This window comes from Mesoplodon bidens, assembly GCF_964165515.1.
Source record: "Mesoplodon bidens genome assembly, chromosome: 8".
Lineage (NCBI taxonomy): Eukaryota > Metazoa > Chordata > Mammalia > Artiodactyla > Ziphiidae > Mesoplodon > Mesoplodon bidens.
In genome coordinates, this window is record NC_138165.1 from 16,329,406 (window position 1) to 16,346,732 (window position 17,327).

Sequence of the window (17,327 nt, forward strand, 5' to 3'; positions counted from 1 at the left end):
ATCTGCTCCCTCTTACCGTGTGAGCTTCTTTGGTTGTCTTACCGCGTCACAAACCCAGTCTTGCTCAACCACACTTCTCTCACCTCAGCTCCCAGGCCTACGTCTCCTTTCCTTGTTTTCCCTGTTCTTGGAGCTGTCGAGACCCCCAGAGCAGACGCATCATGGGAGCCACGCCGGCCCTGCCCTCAGCCGGCCCTCAGGCCCCTGCCGGCTCCGTTTCGTCCGTCCGCATCTTCGCTCTGTGGGGATGACTTCTCGGGTGCAGGCGCCTCCCGGGGGCCCCTGCCGCTGCTGGTGGTCCCTCGTGACCTGGTGGCTGCCTTCCCCACGCGCTCCCGCCTCGGGCCACTCTGACTCCTTGGAGCCGGTGAGCTCCGGGAGCAGGACCCGCGTCTATTCGCCTTTGATCGCGGAGCGTCCTGGGGGCCCAGTAAGTGTTTGATGACGTTTTGTGCTTCGAACTGGTTGTACGATCGAGTTCCCTCTTTTTCTTTCTCATCCTATAAACTAGACTAGTATTTCTCTTGTTTCCCCCTTGAAACTATTCCTTTCCGGTCTCAGTGTTGGCAGGTGAGTAATTATATTGTAAAGTGTGATGAGCAAAGTGATGCTGCGTTTCTTCACCTTCAGAATTCAACAGGTTTTCATTGTATCTCCTCCCAGATTTTACCTTTTCGGATTTAAGAGCCCAAAATAGCTAACAGAACCCTCTCTTAACATCTTTCCTCTCTTATTTTGGGGTCTGCCTCGTTATTTTCTTTCTCTGCAGGTTGGACTTTTCTATCCCCAAATTATTAATTAATTGGATAATTACTCAAGTGAATAAGAGCTTTTTCACTCCTTCAGAGATTCAAAAATTTACTTCCTCCGTGTGCTTTCTTAGGAAGTGACTAGAGAACGTGCTTCTGTAAAACAAGGAAGAAGAGTAAAGAAAAAGGGAGTCCAGGAAATGGAACTCTGGCCGGGGGAGCGGGAAGCGGCCCCCAAAACCACAGGCCGGTGTTGGGAAGAGGAAGGAGGTCTGGGGGAGGGAGGGCTCCAGGGGAAAACGAATAGGACTGTTGTTTTTTTTTAACATCTTTATTGGAGTATAGTTGCTTTACAATGGTGTGTTAATTTCTGCTTTATAACAAAGTGAATCAGTTATACATGTACATATATCCCCATATCTCTTCCCTCTTGTGTCTCCCTCCCTCCCACCCTCCCTATCCCACCCCTCCAGGCGGTCACAAAGCACTGAGCTGATCTCCCTGTGCTGTGCGGCTGCTTCCCACTAGCTATCTACCTTACGTTTGGTAGTGTATATATGTCCATGCCACTCTCTCACTTCGTCCCAGCTTACCCTTCCCTCTCGCCATGTCCTCAAGTCCATTCTCTACGTCTGCATCTTTATTCCTGTCCTGCCCCTAGGTTCTTCATGACCATTTTCACCCCCTAGATTCCATATATATGTGTTAGCATACGGTATTTGTTTTTCTCTTTCTGACTTACTTCACTCTGTATGACAGACTCTGGGTCCATCCACCTCACTACAAATAGCTCAATTTCGTTTCTTTTTATGGCTGAGTAATATTCCGTTGTATATATGTGCCACATCTTCTTTATCCATTCATCTGTCGATGGACACTTAGGTTGTTTCCATGTCCTGGCTATTGTAAATAGAGCTGCAGTGAGCATTGTGGTACATGACTTTTTTTGAATTATGGTTTTCTCAGTGTATATGCCCAGTAGTGAGATTGCTGGTCGTATGGTAGTTCTATTTTTAGTTTTTTAAGGAACCTCCATACTGCACTCCATAGTGGCTGTATCAGTTTACATTCCCACCAGCAGTGCAAGAGGGTTCCCTTTTCTCCACACCCTCTCCAGCATTTATTGTTTGTAGATTTTTTGATGATGGCCATTCTGACTGGTGTGAGATGATATCTCATGGTAGTTTTGATTTGCATTTCTCTAATGATTAATGATGTTGAGCATCCTTTCATGTGTTTGTTGGCCATCTGTATATCTTCTTTGGAGAAATGTCTATTTAGGTCTTCTGCCCATTTTTGGATTGGGTTGTTTGTTTTTTTGATATTGAGCTGCATGAGCTGCTTGTATATTTTGGAGATTAATCCTTTGTCAGTTGCTTCATTTGCAAATATTTTCTCCCATTCTGAGGGTTGTCTTTTTGTCTTGTTTATGGTTTCCTTTGCTGTGCAAGAGCTTTTGAGTTTCATTAGGTCCCATTTGTTTATTTTTGTTTTTATTTCCATTACTCTATGTGGTGGGTCCAAAAGGATCTTGCTGTGATTTATGTCATAGTGTGTTCTGCCTATGTTTTCCCCTAAGAGACAAAGACCAACTTGATTTTTAAAAACTGTTTAAAGGGAACTTTTCAGTAGTAATAGCTCTTGAGGAAAATTTTATATACATTTTAGCAATACTTTCACCTTCCCTGGTTTCTCGTCCTGTGAATTTTAAGTAAAATTATATTTAATACTTTTTTTAAAGGGGGTGAACTCTAGAGGGTAGTTTTTTTCTTCTTCATCTTTTATTTTTCTATTTTGTCTTAAAAAATATTTTTTGGCTCCCTGTATTGGCAGCATGGAGTCTTAACCACTAGACCACCAGGGAAGTCCCAGTTTATTCAATTTTAATGGAAGGATAAGGGTAAAGGAAATGTGGGATGATCCCCTTCGTACCCACTAAGATGGATATTATTAACACAGAATAACAAAGGCTGATGAGGACCTAGAGAAATTAGAACTCTGTACATGGCTGGCGGGAAGGCAAAACGGGGCAGCTGCTGTGGAGAACAGTGTGGTGGTTTCTTAAAACAGTAAACACAGAATTACCGTACGATCCACACATTGTGCTTCTGGGTATGTACCCAGAAGAATCAAAGCAGGGACTCGAAAAGATATTTGTACACCTCTGTTCCTGGCTGCATTATTCACAGTAGCCAAGAGCTGGAAACAAACCAGCGATGAATGGATGAACAAAGTGCGGTCTGTCCATACAATGGAATAGTATTCATCCTTAAAAGGGAATGAAATTCTCATAGATGCTACAATGTGGATGTGAAATGAGCCAGACACAAAAAAGCCGATATTGCATGACTCCACTTATATGAAGTACCTAGAACAGACACATTCATAGAATCAGAAAGTAGAATAGAGGTGACCAGGGGCTCCAGGAAGGGTAACGGATAGTTACTGTTTAATTGATACAGAGTTTCTGTTGGGCCAGTTGAAAAGTCCTGGAGATGGATGGGGGGATCATTGTACAACTTTGTACACTGAACCATGGTTAAAATGGTAAATGTTATGTATAGTTGACTACAACTTAAGAAAAAGAAATGTAGAATGAAAAGAAAAAGTTAAACTGTCTTCTGATGTTTATTTTTCCATAGTCCCAGGGAAAAACACAAGGGAAGTTAAATTTTTCTTGGAGAGGTTCCCATTGTAGGTGTTCCCTCCTTCCTCATCTTGCTCCATCGCTCTCAGGACCCTCTTTGCTGCAGTGTCCCTTTCTTCATTTCCAGCAATGCACATGGCCTCCCACTTTTGGGAAACGTCACTCCTACCCAGTCAGCTGTGCTGTGTAACAGTCACAGAAACTTAGTGCCACATAGCAATGCATGTTTACTTCTTTCTTAGCGTTTGCAAGTGAGCCGGGGTTTGACCAGCTATGATACTGACGTTGATCCAGTCAAGGTGCAAAACAAGTCTGCAACCCTGAGGACCCTGCGTGGTGCCCTGTTAGAGTCATACCTCCCTCCCTCCCACCCACCCTCCCCCTCCCTTCACTCCTGACAACCACTAATAGGGTCTCCATTTCTATTGATATAATTTTGCTGTTTCAAGAACGTTATATAAATGATGTGGAATCTAAAAAAAATGATACAAATGAACGTATTTACAAAACAGACTCACAGACATAGAGAACAAACTTATGGTTACCAAAGGGGAAAGGGTGTGGAGGGATACATTAGGTGTTTGGGACTAACATATACACACTATATAAAATAGATAACCAACAAGGACCTACTGTACAGCACAGGGAACTCTACTCAGTACTCTGTAATAACCTGTAAGGGGAAAGAATCTGAAAAAGAATGGACACACGTATAAATGAATCACTTTGCTGCACACCTGAAACTAACACAAAGGCTGTAAATCAACTATACCCCAATATAAACTAATTAAATTTAAAAAAGAATGTTATATAAATGGAATCATACAGTATGTAACCATTTGGGATTGGCTTTTTTCATTCAGCGTATCTCTCTGGATATTCATTTAAGTTGGTCCATGTACTACTACTTTGTTCCTTTTTATTGCTGAGTAGAATTTCATAGTATGGATGTACCATAGTTTGTTTAACCATTTACTCATTGAAAGGCATCTGGACTGTTACAGTTTTGGGCTGTTAGGAATAAAGCTGCTACAAATAGTAGTGTACAAGGTTTTTTGTGAATATAAGTTTTCACTTCTCTGAGGTAAATGCCCAAGAGTGCAATGGCTGGGTCATATGGTAGTTGCATGTTTAGCTTTTCTTAAGACACTGTCAACCTGTTTTCCAGAGTGGTTGTCTCATTTTACAGTCCCACCAGCAATTTGTCAGTGAGCTAGTTTCACCACAACCTTGCCAGCATTGTTGTCATTTTTTATGTTAGATATTCTGATAAGCATGTAGTGATATCACATTACGATTTCAGTTTGCATTTACCTAATAGCTAATAATGTTGAACATCTTTTCATGTGCTTATTTGCCATCTGTGTGTCTTCTCTGAAATGTCTTTTCTTGCATTTTGCCTATGTTCTAAATAGATTTTTTTTTTCTGGCCACGTTGGGTCTTCATTGCTGCGTGCGGACTTTCTCTAGTTGTGGCGAGCAGGGGCTACTCTTCTTTGCGGTGCGTGGGTTTCTCATTGCGGTGGCTTCTCTTGTTGTGGAGCACAGGCTCTAGGTGTGCGGGCTTCAGTAGCTGCAGCGCACAGGCTCAGTAGTTGTGGCTCAAAGGCTCTAGAGCGCAGGCTCAGTAGTTGCGGCTTGTGGGCTCTAGGGCACACAGGCTTCAGTAGTTGTGGCGCATGGGCTTAGTTGCTCCGCGGCATCTTCCTGGACCAGGGATCGAACCTGCTTCCCCTGCACTGGCAGGCGGATTCTTAACCACTGCGCCACCAGGGAAGTCCCTAAATAGATTTTTTAATTTGTTTACTATTGAGTTTTGAATGTTCTCTGTCTGTTCTAGATATTAGTTCTAATTTGCGGATTGCAAATATCGTCTCCTCATCTGTAGCTTGCCTTTTCATCCTCTTAACATGGTTTTTCTTGGAGCAAAAGTTTTTAATTTTGGTGAAGTCCAATTTATCAATTTCTCTTTTTATGGATCGTGCTTTTGGTGTCAAGTATAAGAAATCTTTGCCTGGCCCTACATCTTGAAGATTTTCTATGTTTTTTCTAAAAGTTTTAGTTTAATGTTTTGCGCTCAAGTCCATGATCATTTTGAGGTAATTTTTGTACTAGGTACGAGTCTTAGTTCAAGGTTCATTTTGTTATCTGTAGCTGTCCAGTTGCTCTAACACCATTGCCTATTCTTCTTCTAATACCATGCTGTTTTGATTACTGTAGCTATACAGTGAGTCTTTAAACTAGGTGAACTGATTCCTCCCACTTATTTTTTTAAATATAATTTATTTTGTTGAGAGGATTTAGGTTTACAGAAAAATTCTGCAGAAAGTACAAAGAATGACCATATACCCCCTCAACCCTTCCTCTCCAGTGTCTCCTATTACTAATGTCTTGCATAAAAGTGGTGCATTTGTTAAAATTGATGAGCTAATATTGATACGTTAACCAAAGTCTCTAATTTACATTACTTTTTTTACAAGTCTTTTTTATTGAAGTATAGTTGCTGTACGATACTGTATAGGCTCTAGGTGTACAACTAGTGATTCACAATTTTTAAAGGTTATGCTCCATTTATAGTTATTGTAGAATATGGGCTCCGTTCCCCGTGTTGTACAACATATCCTTGTAGCTTATTTTATACCGAGCAGTTTGTGCCTCTTACTGCCCTGCCCCTAGCTTGCCCTCCTTCCCTCTCCCTGCTGGTAACCACAAGTCTGTTGCCTGTATCTGTGAGCACGCTCTTTTTCTGTTATATTCACTAGTTTGTCTTCCGCGTTTTGAGTCTCCATTGTCTGGCCCTTCCCTGCGTACTAGATTCAGCTTCGTGGCAGTGACGAACATTCTTGGCTTTGGGCTTGCAGGTGGGAGCCCTCCCTCGGCTGTGCGCTGTGCTGCAGGTGCTGCGGGAAGAGCGGGACCAGTGTCTACAGGGACTCGCCGAGGAGAGGGCCAGGCGCCTGGCCCCAGGTACGTGCACACCTGGGCCCACTCTGAGATGTGAGTTACGTCCAGGTCCACTGGGTTGGGGGCAGGTAGGGGCTGGAGCAGCTGCGTCCTTTCAGAGAATAAGCTGAGGGGAAGGACCTGGAGTGACCCTGGTGACCAGTCTTTACACACACAGAGAAACCACGTCATCGCCTCTCTTTGGTTCTCTGAGTTTGTGGTTACAGCCAGGGTTGTTGAACCATTAGCTTCTACATGATGACTTTACCAAGGTAAGCGTTTAGCTGGAATTACTCATCAAGGCAGTGTACTTCTCACCCATTCTCTCACCTCTACTGCTAGTTTGATGGGAGAGGCAGCGTGGGGTCTGGAAAACTTGGAGTCCATGGCTGGCTGACCCTCACCGGCTGTTTGAACACGGACAAATTATTTAACCTTTCAAGTCTCGCTTTACTGATCTATAAAACACAGGTGATAAAGTCTACATCAGAATTATAAAGATATATGAGATAAAGTATGTTAATACAGGTGTTTCTTAAATATTATTAATTTAAATATTGTTAGTCAGGACTGTAAATATTATTAATTTGATATTTACATGTTAATTTTATTTCTGTTCCCTTCTTTCACTTACCTGCTTTGCTTTCACTCATCTAAGGGCAGGGAGGGATGTGGCATTAAGAGAATAATCCTTTACAGATAGTCAGACAACGACTTGTACAGGCAAGGTCTTAGCAGGACGGGTTACAATAGCCAACAGGTGGAAACAACCCATGTGTCTGTCAGCTGATGAATGGGTAAAGAAGGTGTGGTCTGTACATAAAATAGAACAGTATTCAGTCTTAAAAAGGAATGAAGTACTGATACATACTACCACGTGGATAAATTTTAAAAAACGTGAAGTGAAAGAAGTCTGTTGTAAGAGGCCATGTGTTATCTGATTCTCCTTGTAGGAAATGTCCCGATTAGACAAATTCATAGAGACAAGTTAGATTCGTGGTTGTCAGGGGCTCAGGGGAAACGGCTGGGGAGTAACTGTGTAGAAACTGCCTTTTGGTGGTGGTGAAATGTCTACAACTAGATAGAGGTGCCGGTCACACAACACTGTGAATGTACTAAATGCCACTGATTGTACACTTTAAAATGGCTAGTGGTTAATTTTATGTGAGGTGAATTTCTTTTTAACAGACTTTATTTTTTAAAGCAGTTCCCTGCAGAGTGGAGCGGAATTACAGAGCATTCCCACGTACTCTCTGCTACCCGCTGCCACCCAAACACACAGCCGTCCTCACCGTCAGCATCCTGCAGCCGGTGCTGCATTTGTTACAGCTGATGAACCTACACACCATCGTCACTCAGAGTCCACAGTTTACATTAGGGGTCACCCTTAGTGTTCATATTCAGCGTGCTTTGAAAAATGTATGATTGCACGTATCCACAATTCTACTATCATACAGAGTAGTCTCTCTGGCCTGAAAATCCTCTGTGCTCCACCTATGCATCCCTCTCTCTCCTCTAACCCCTGGCAACCACTGATCTTTTTACTCTCTCCATAGTTTTGCCTTTTCCAGAAAGTCATATAGTTGGAATCATGCAGTGTGTAATCTTTTCAGGTTGGTTTCTTTCACTTGGTAATATACATTTAAGGTTTTTCTCATGTCTTTTCATGGCTTGGTAGTTCATTTCTTCTTTGAGCTGAAGGATATTCCACCGTCTGGATGTGCCACAGTTTATCCATTCTCCTACTGAAAGACATCTTGGTTGCTTCCAAGTTTTGGCAATTCTATTTCAAGTTGTTCTGTGCAGACATAAGTTTTCAATTCATTTGGATAAATACCAAAGAGAATTGTTGCTAGATCGTATGGTGAGAGCATGTTCAGTTTTGTAAGAAGCTGCCAAACTGTCTTCCAAGTGGCTGCACCATTTTAATTTCCCACCAGCAGTGAATGAGGGTTCCTGTAGCTCCACATCCTTGACAACATTTGATGTTGTCAGTGTTTTGCTTTGTTTTTTTTAATTGTAGTAAAATACATGTAACATAAATTTTACTGTCTTAACCATTTTTATTTATTTCTTTTTCTTCCAGTTTTATTGAGATATAGTTGACATACAGCAGTATATAGGTTTAAGGTGCACAGCATAATGATTTGACTTACATATATCATGAAGTGACTATCACAAGAAGTTTAGTGAACACCGTCATCTCTTATAGATGCAGAGTTAAAGAAATAGAAAACAATGGTGTGACGAGAACTCTTGAGATTGCTCTCTTAACAACTTTCACGTATAACACACAGCAGTGGTAACTGTATTTATCATGCTGCACGTCACATCCCTAGTACTTATTTGTCTTGTAACTGGAAGTTTGTACCTTTTGACTACCTTCCTGCAATTCCCCCCAGCTCGGCCTCTGGTACCACAAATCTGATCTCTGTCTGTGAATTTGTTTGTTTGATTGTTTTCGAAGTATAATGGACCTACAATGCTATGTTAGTTTCTGATACAGAACATAGTAATATAATATTTCTATACGTTTCAAAATGATCACCAAGACAAGTCTAGTTATGATGTGTCACCATACAAAGATACTACATAGTTATTAACTATATTCCCCACTCTGTACGTTTCATACCAGTGACTCATTTATTTTGCAACTGGAACTTTGTATCTCTTAATATCCCCCACCTATTTCTTTCCTCCCCCACCCTGCCTCTCTCTGGCAACCACCTGTTTGTTCTCTGTAATGTGTTTCTTTGTAGTTATGTTTGTTCATTTGTTTTATAGATTCCACATTTATAAAATCATAGAAATCATAGTGAAATCGTATAGTATTTGTCTTTGTCTGACTTATTTCACTTATCATAATACCCTCTAGGTCCATGCATATTGTCATAACTGGCAAGATTTCATTCTTTTTTATGACTGAGTAATATTCCATTGTGTATATATGTATCACATCTTCTTTATCTGTTCATTCATCTGTTGATGGGCACTTGGGTTGCTTCCGTATCTTGACTATTGTAAATAACGCAGTGAGCATAGGGGTGCATGTATCTTTTCTAATTAGTGTTTTTGTTTTCTTTGGATAAATACCCAGGAGTGGAATTGCTGGATCATATGATAGTTCTATTTTTTAAGTTTTTGAGGACTTTCCGTAGTTTCTCCCCAGTGGGTGAAGCAGTTACATTCCCACCAACAGCGCACGAGGGTTCCCTTTTCTCCACACCCTCGTCAACACTTGTTATTTCTTGTCTTTTTTTTTTTTTTTACACCAAAGAAAAATTTATTAAAGTATGGATTACTGGTTATTTAAAAATACATGAGAAAAGACAAACATACAAAGGCATTATCATACAACTGATTTCTAAACTCAATACTTTTGAAATGCAAAACAATGATCATTACCCCCAAAAGTCAGTTTGAAACAAACTGATTTTTAAGTTGGTATTATAATTCTTTTCACTCAATTTTGCTTACAAATGTTACTAGGTTTTTCAGTTTCGCCACATATCAGAACTTTTTTTGACATGTTTATTTCTCAAAGTAGAATATAGTTATTTCTTGCAATTAATGTCAGCAACTATAGAAAGCTTCTCTTAAGTCACAAGGATTCAGTATGGTTGCTGCTTTGGAAATAGTTACCATTCTGAGTTATCTATACTAAGACTCATGTATTGACAGGCAAAATGTTAATGGGCAAAGTATGGAGATTGAGAGCAGGATGACTAAGAAAAGATACCTTTTACTGCAGACCTGCTAAAAAAAGACTCCATTATTTACTCTGATAGTATTGCTAAAGTCTTGTCTTTTGATAATAGTCATTCTGACAGGTGGCAGGTGATATCTTGTGGTGGTTTTGATTTGTATTTCCCTGATGATCAGTGATGTTGAGCATCTTTTCATGTGCCTGTTGGCCATCTGTATGTCTTCTTTGAAGAAATGTAGTTTACAAAAACATGTAAATTTCATCAACTTAACCATTTCTCAGTGTACAGTCCAGTTGTGTTAAGTTCACATTGCTGTGCACCCAATCTCCAAAACCTTTTATCTTGCAAAACTGGAGCTCTATACCCATTAAACAACAACTCTTTTCCTCTCTTCCATTATCCCCTGGGAACCATCATTCTACTTTCTGTTTCTGTGGATTGAATGGTTCTAGGTACCACAAATAACTGGAATCATACGGTATTTGTCTTTTTGTGATTGGCTTGTGGTATCTCATTGAGGTTTTGATCTGCATTTACATGATGGTTAGTGATGTTGAGCATATTTTCCTGTGTTTCTTGGCCATTTGTATGTCTTCTTTAAAGAAACGTCCTTTCCAGTCCTTTGACCATTTTTACGTAGGGTTGTTTGGTATTTTGTTACTGAGTTGTAGTTCTTTATATATTCTGGCTGTTAGCCCTTTATCAGATATATGATTTGCAAATAATTTCTGTCGTTCTGTAGGTTGCCTTTTCATTCTGTTGATTGTGTCCTGTGATGTAGACGTTTTTAAATTTGATGACAAAACCCACAATATCTAATTTTACTTTTGTTGTCAGTTCTTTTGGTGTCATATCCAAGAAAGCGTTGCCAAATCCAATCTCAGGAAACTTCCTCTAAGAATTGTATAGTTTTAGCTCCGACATTTAGGTCCGTGGTCCATCTTTGAGTTAAGTTTTATGTGTGGTATAAGGTAAAGGTCCATCTTCATTCGTTTGCACATGGACGTTCAGTTTTCTCAGCACCATTTGTTGCCATTGAATGGGCTTGGCACCTTGGTAAAAAAATCACTTGACCATATATGTGAAGGTTTATTTGGGGGCTCTCTTTCCTATTCCATTGGTCTATATGTCTGTCTTTATACCACTACCACACGGTTTTGATTATTGTAGCTTTCAAATGGGTTTTGAAATCAGGAAGTATGAGATCCCCAAATTTGTTGTTTTTCAAGATGGTTTTAACTATTCCTAGGTCCTTTGAGATTCCATTAAGAACTTTAGGATGCATTTTTCTATTTCTGAAAATAATATTAAATAAATAAATATTAAATGAAATATTTCTGTCATTGGGTTTTCTTTTTTTCTTTTTTTTTTTTTTTTGGCTGTGCCGTGCGTTTTGCGGGATCTCAGTTCCCTGACCACGGATTGAACCTGGGCCATGGCAGTGAAAGCCCATAATCCTAACCACTAGGCCACCAGGGAACTCCCTGTCATTGGGATTTTGATAAAGATTGCTTTGACTCTGTAGATCACTTTGGGTAGTATTGACATAAACATATTAAGTCATCTAATCCATGAATACAGGACATCTTTCCATTTATCTGTGTCTTTAATTTCTTTCACCACTGTTTGGTAGTTTTCAGAGTGCACATCTTTCACCTTGGTAGTTAGGTTTATTCATAAGTTTTTTATTCTTTTTAATGCTACTGTACATGGATTTGTTTCATAATTTCCTTTGTAGGTTGTTCCTTACTAGTGTATAGGAATGCAACTAATTTTTGTGTGTTGATTTTACATCTACCCTGTCACTTTGGTGAGTCCATTTGAGGCATCATTAGGGTTTTCTACATATAAGATCACATCGTTTGCAAACAGAGATAATTTTACTTCTTTCCTCCAATTTGGACACCTTTTATTTATTTTTCTTGCCTACTTGCTATACGCTGGGGCTTCCAGTACTATGCTGAATACAAGTGGCAAAAGTGGGTGTCCTTGTCTTGTTCCTGATCTTATAGAAAAAGCTTTCAGGCTTCATCACTGAGTATGATGTTCACTGTGGCCTTTATATATATGGCCTTTATTATATTGAGACAGTTTCTTTTTATTTCTAGTTTAAGTGTTTTTTATCATGAAAGGGTGTTGAATCTTGTCAAATACTTTTTCTGCATCAGCTGAGATGATCCTGTGGTTTTTGTTCTTCATTTTGTTAATGTGGTGTATCACATTGAGCAATATTCACATTTTGAACCATCCCTGCATCGCAGGAATAGATCCCACTTGGTCATAGTGTATAATTCTTTTAATGTGCTGTTCAATTCAATGTGCTAGTGTTTTGTTGAGAATTTTTACATCAATGTTCATCACAGATACTGGTCTGTAGTTTTCTTTTCTTGTAGAGTCTTTGTGTGGCTTTGGTATCAGGGTAATGCTGGCCTCATAGAATGATTTTGCAAGTGTTTCCTCCTGTACAGGTTTTTGGAAGCCTTTGAGGAGGCTTGGTGTTCATTCCTCTTTAAATGTTTGGTAGACTCTATCAGTGAGGCCATCTGGGCTTTTGCTGTTGGGAGATTTTTTATGACAGATTCCATCTCCCGACCAGTTAGAGGTCTGCTCCGTGTTTCTGCTTGCTCATGCTTCCATCTTGGTGGGTTGTGTGTTTCTGGGGATGGATCCTTTTCATCTAGGTTATCCAGCTTGTTGGTGTACAGACCGGACAGCTCCTTTCGCAGTACTCTTATCTCCAAGTCATGGCCTTTATTCTTGAAATCCTTGGACTGTTGGTCGTCCACTTTCTTGTCCCCCATGGCCAGGCCGGTGACTCCTTCCCAGCCCCCCTCCCACCGTGCTCAACCCTCCCAGGAAGCTGGCTGCCACCCAAACTGCTGCCGCGTCTGTGCCTTCTGGTCCTCTCAGCTGTGTCCGCCAGGCCGTCCCCTCCCTTCCCTTCCTGTCCCGCTTCTCGCTCCCTGAAGACAACTGTCTGCCCTCTGGTGGCGATGGCGGCGGTATGTGTGTGGCTGCAAGGGGAAGGCAGCCCCATCTCTGTACTTTCCAAAAGAAAGAGAGAGGAAGAGGGGTGCAGGGGAGGAGAGGGGGAGGAGGGAGCCCAGGCTTTTAAATGAGGCTGTGTGATCCTGAACAAGTCCTATGTCTCTGGGCCTCCGTTTCGACATCTATTTTATGGGGTTGGTGTGAAATGGAAAGCATTCATGCAAAAAATAGTTAGCACTTCTTGTTGTGAGGTGAGAATGGTGAGAAAAAAGGAGCTCAGGCTCCTCTCTTATGGCTTAGGAATGTGTTTTTGCACATGTGGCAGAGACTTGATAAGCGAGCTTCACTAAATAGGGGTTGGTTTCTTAGACACCACAAAAGATCCAGAGCTCGTGCAGAGTTCCCGGGTTTCCTCAGATCCCAGATTCCTCCTGTCTTTCTGCTCAGTGTGTGGCATTCACCTCCTGGTCGTAAGGTGGCTGTAGCACCTCCAGGGAGGAGGGGGGAGTATTTTGGGGGAGAAGAGATGAACGTCATGAGTTCAGTTTTAGACACACGGAGTGGAGGCTTCAGAGGAGGGCCGGCTGGGGAATGCTTCTGTCTGGCTGGCAACTGAGGCTGAGGTTGCAGGAGGAGAGGGCGAGGGAAGGGGAGGAGGAGAGGGCCCGGGAGCGGCTCGAGCCCCCGCACGAATCCGTCAGGAGCAGCCGTGGGCAGGAGGAAGGTGGTGCCGTGGGCGGCAGAGGCCCAGCAGTGTGGGTGCTGCAATGGGCTTCAGTCGAGTCACCCGTCCTCTGCATGAGGGACAGGGCAGGATGACAACTTTCTTCTGTAGGTTGAGCCTTTCCTTCCCCTCTGCTGGCTGTGGAAGGTGCTTCGGGGGAGCCAGACAGTAGTCTGACGGCTCACAGGGGCCCACCATTGAGCCACAGCCTCCTGACTTCCTGGGCCCTCCTGCCACCCCAGAAACTACAGCTGCCTGCATGTCCCCAAGGTGAACGCCAGAAATTCCCGTGACAGGGCGTGGGACTTGCATTCAGGCCTGAGGGATAAAGCCTAGAATGGCAAGCCACTGGGAGAGCTGATGGTGAGCTTTAGTTCACACTGAGAGGTTACAGATGGTTATTTTAAAAATAAGCGTCTGACGTGTTTAAATGGCCTTTTGCTCCCCAGTGGCTCCAGGATGAGGTTCAGCTCCTCACTCCCTTGTCCACGCATCCACCCCAGGGACATTTCCACTTGGCTCAACCAGATTGCTTACAACTCCCTGACCGTGTCTGTTTCTCTCCTGCCTCTGGGCCTTTGCACATGCTGATCCCTCTGCTCCAACACCATTCCCTCTTTTCCACCCTGCCAACCACTCTCCTTTTTAGACTCCTCCAGGAACCATTTCTCCCCGTGCAGCTGGCCACCCGGACTTCTGCAGGACCCTCTGTTTCTCTCCCTCCTGGCACCTCTGCACTGCATCGTAGGGATGTTTCCTGGATTGGGAGGGACTGTGTCACTTTCCTCTTTTTCCCCAGCGTGGGGCACAGGGCCTGCAAGGCCTAGTAGTTGTTGTGTGTTTATTGATGGCTTACTGGGTGAATGAGTGAGTGTAGACGTTTGACTGAGGGCAGGGAGAGAGGAGACTTGAAGGAGAGAGAGGGAGGTGAAGCAGAGCCTTTGCAGCAGAGGATGTGGACGCCCCCGGCCTGCCCCGCTCGTCACAGACCAGCCGGGGTGAGCAGCGTAGCCACGTCACCCATGGGTAGTGCTCCCCAGAGCCTCACCTGTGGGCCCGTCACCCTGTGGATGCCGACCTCACATTGCAGTTCCTGGGAGGCTGCGAATGTGCCCAGCTTGACCGACCTGGAGCAGGTCTAGCCATCTTCTGTCCCCAGAGGCTCCCATGTGGTCCTACTTGTGCATCCAGGGCTGAGAAGGCGCAGTGGGACTCCTGCCGGGTTCTGCCGTGAGCTCCCTGGGGAGACCTCGCTCTCCTCGTGTGTGATGGGGCTGTGCTGCGCACGCAGTAATTGCAACTGTGTCTGGCCAGGCCGTGGCAGCTGGGTGAACGGGGCCAGGTCGGCCCCGTCCCATCACAAAGGCTCAGGCTGCTTAGATCTGTTTTGCATTTTGTTTGGCCTTCTGCAATTTTCATTTAGGAAAAGAGGTCTATTGTTTTGAAAACCTGGTTTAAAAGCCCCTGAGCCAGAAGACTTCTGAGTCTTCTGAAGTCTTCTAAGGACCTGGACTCCTGGGAAAGTCTTGAGGCCTGTTCCGTTGACAGGTTGAGAAAGCTGAGCCAGAAGACCCATCGTGGAGCTTAGAACCGACATGGTTTCCGCGGGGGAAGATTCCTTCAAAGAATGAAAACAGGAGAAACAGCAAAGGCATAGAGCCCTTGGTCAGGCTCCGCCCCGCAGATCCCCATCAGGACCAGGTTGCGGGGGTGGGCCAGGGCTGAGGCCGCCTGGGGGCGGTCCGACCCCATAACCTCCACTCAGGAGCGCGACTCCTGAAGTCCTGGGTGCCAGGGCCCACAGGCCCTCCGTCCCCAGCAAGGATCTGTCTGGCGCCTGAGGCGGGGAGGGGCTGGCGGACTCTCTGTTGGGGGTATAGGTTAATGGTTAAGCTGCCCGGTCTTCCCTGGGGAGGAGGTTAATGTTTGAACGCCAGAAGAGTCCCAGGAAACACCACTCACCGAGCTGTCACCAAGCCCGGCACACTTATCACGAATAAAAAATTAACTCTTCAGCTATTCCGGGTTAGGTGGCCAAGGCCTTCGGAACATTTTGTGGGCATATTTCAGGGTCACCCTAATAGCTGCATGGCGTGCTCTACCCGGCTATTTATTGCTCTGTTTTCAGAAGCTGATACGCCTTCAGAGCTGGCCGGTTGAAGGGCTTTGCCTCTCCCTAAGGAAGAATGTTCCCGAGAGACAGTGCGGTGGCAGGAAAGATGTGGGCTTAGCATTTTGGACAGACCTGGGCAGGTGTGCTGCTCTGTCGCTTAGGGGCCGTGTGACCTTGGGCAAGACCCCGATCCTCTCTGGGCCTTCGTGTCCTCGCCTTCAAAATGGGGGCACAGCATCCCCTTTTCTTCTTGTCTCTGCCAGCTGGTTGCCCACTCCCAAAGAACATGGGCTGGCTTCTAGCGGGTGGCAGGGGGCAGTGCTTTTTTATTGAGGTGAAATTCACAATATTAACCATCCTCAAGCAAACAACTCAGTGGCATTTGGTGCATTCACAGTGCAACCACCACCACCTCTACGTAGCTCCAAAGCATTCTCATCACCCCCAAAGTAAGACCTGTACCTGTTGAGTAGTCACTCCTCATCTTGCCCCCTGCTCCGCCCCTGGCAACCATGCATCCACTCCCTGTCTCTATGCTTTTGCTGACTCTGGACATTTCATAACGAATGGAGCCACAGTCCATGACCTTTGTGTCACCTCCTTCCACTAATGTTTCCAAGGTTCATCCACGTTGTGGCACTGCTCTCAGTGTGTCTCACGTGCTGGCTTTTAATGCAGTTTCTCTAACAAACATTCCAGTCCTTTTCTGGCTTCTCCTGGCTCCTGAGGGCCACTGGCAGCCAGGCAACCTGGGACCTCCCTCCCCTGCCCAGAGCCCAGCTCTCTTGACCCTTTCCTTGGCACTACTGATCTGGGCTCGTATTTCAGAAACAAGTAACTTATGTTCATGTAGCATTTTCGACATATTTTTTCAGTTCTTAAAGCAACCTGTGCAGTAAGTACCATTGTCATCCCCACTTCACAGATGAGGAAATTGAGGCTCTTAGAGGCACAGTATCACCCAGAGCTGAAACAGGACTCTCAGCCTATATCTTTTGACTGCAAATCCTGAGGATTGTCTATTTTACAATCCAGACTGAGCTGTGAGGGACTGATATTCTCACCCCGCAAGAAAAGATTGGCATTTGGGAAAAAAAAAAAAAAAAGAGGAAGAGAGAGACTGTTGATACCAGTTAATGTCTGTTTAGTGTGAGGGGCGGCGTGAAAGGAAGTGTTTCAGCCAGGGAGGACTAGGAGGACTTTTCGGGCCCCAGGCGTGGCTTGTGCCGTCGGGGAGGGGGTGGGGAGGCTCAGCGTCTGGGCTCAGAAGCCACCTTGAGCAAGCCTCCCGGACCCAGCCTGCCTCAGGGAAGTGGCGCTCAGCCTCACATTCAAAGGGTCCTTCGTCTCATCCCATGCAGCCTCCTAATTGCATGACCCTCTCTGAACACTCTAGGTGGTGGGCACCCCACTACTCCCCAAGATAGTTCTGTGGAACGGTTTGTGCTTCTTGGCT

At 44.1% G+C, this 17,327-nt stretch overlaps 1 protein-coding gene across 2 annotated transcripts in view; it reads left to right on the plus strand.

The window, feature by feature from the left end:
• SCTR (secretin receptor) overlaps positions 1-17,327 on the plus strand; it is a 62,749-nt gene that overhangs the window by 6,127 nt on the left and 39,295 nt on the right. The window contains exon 2 of one of the 2 annotated variants that reach the window (XM_081241570.1): positions 6,258-6,393. In XM_081241570.1, the coding sequence (XP_081097696.1) occupies positions 6,258-6,393 (136 nt within the window). The remainder of the gene's footprint in view (positions 1-6,257; positions 6,394-17,327) is intronic. The other variant, XM_081241571.1, reaches the window with a different exon arrangement.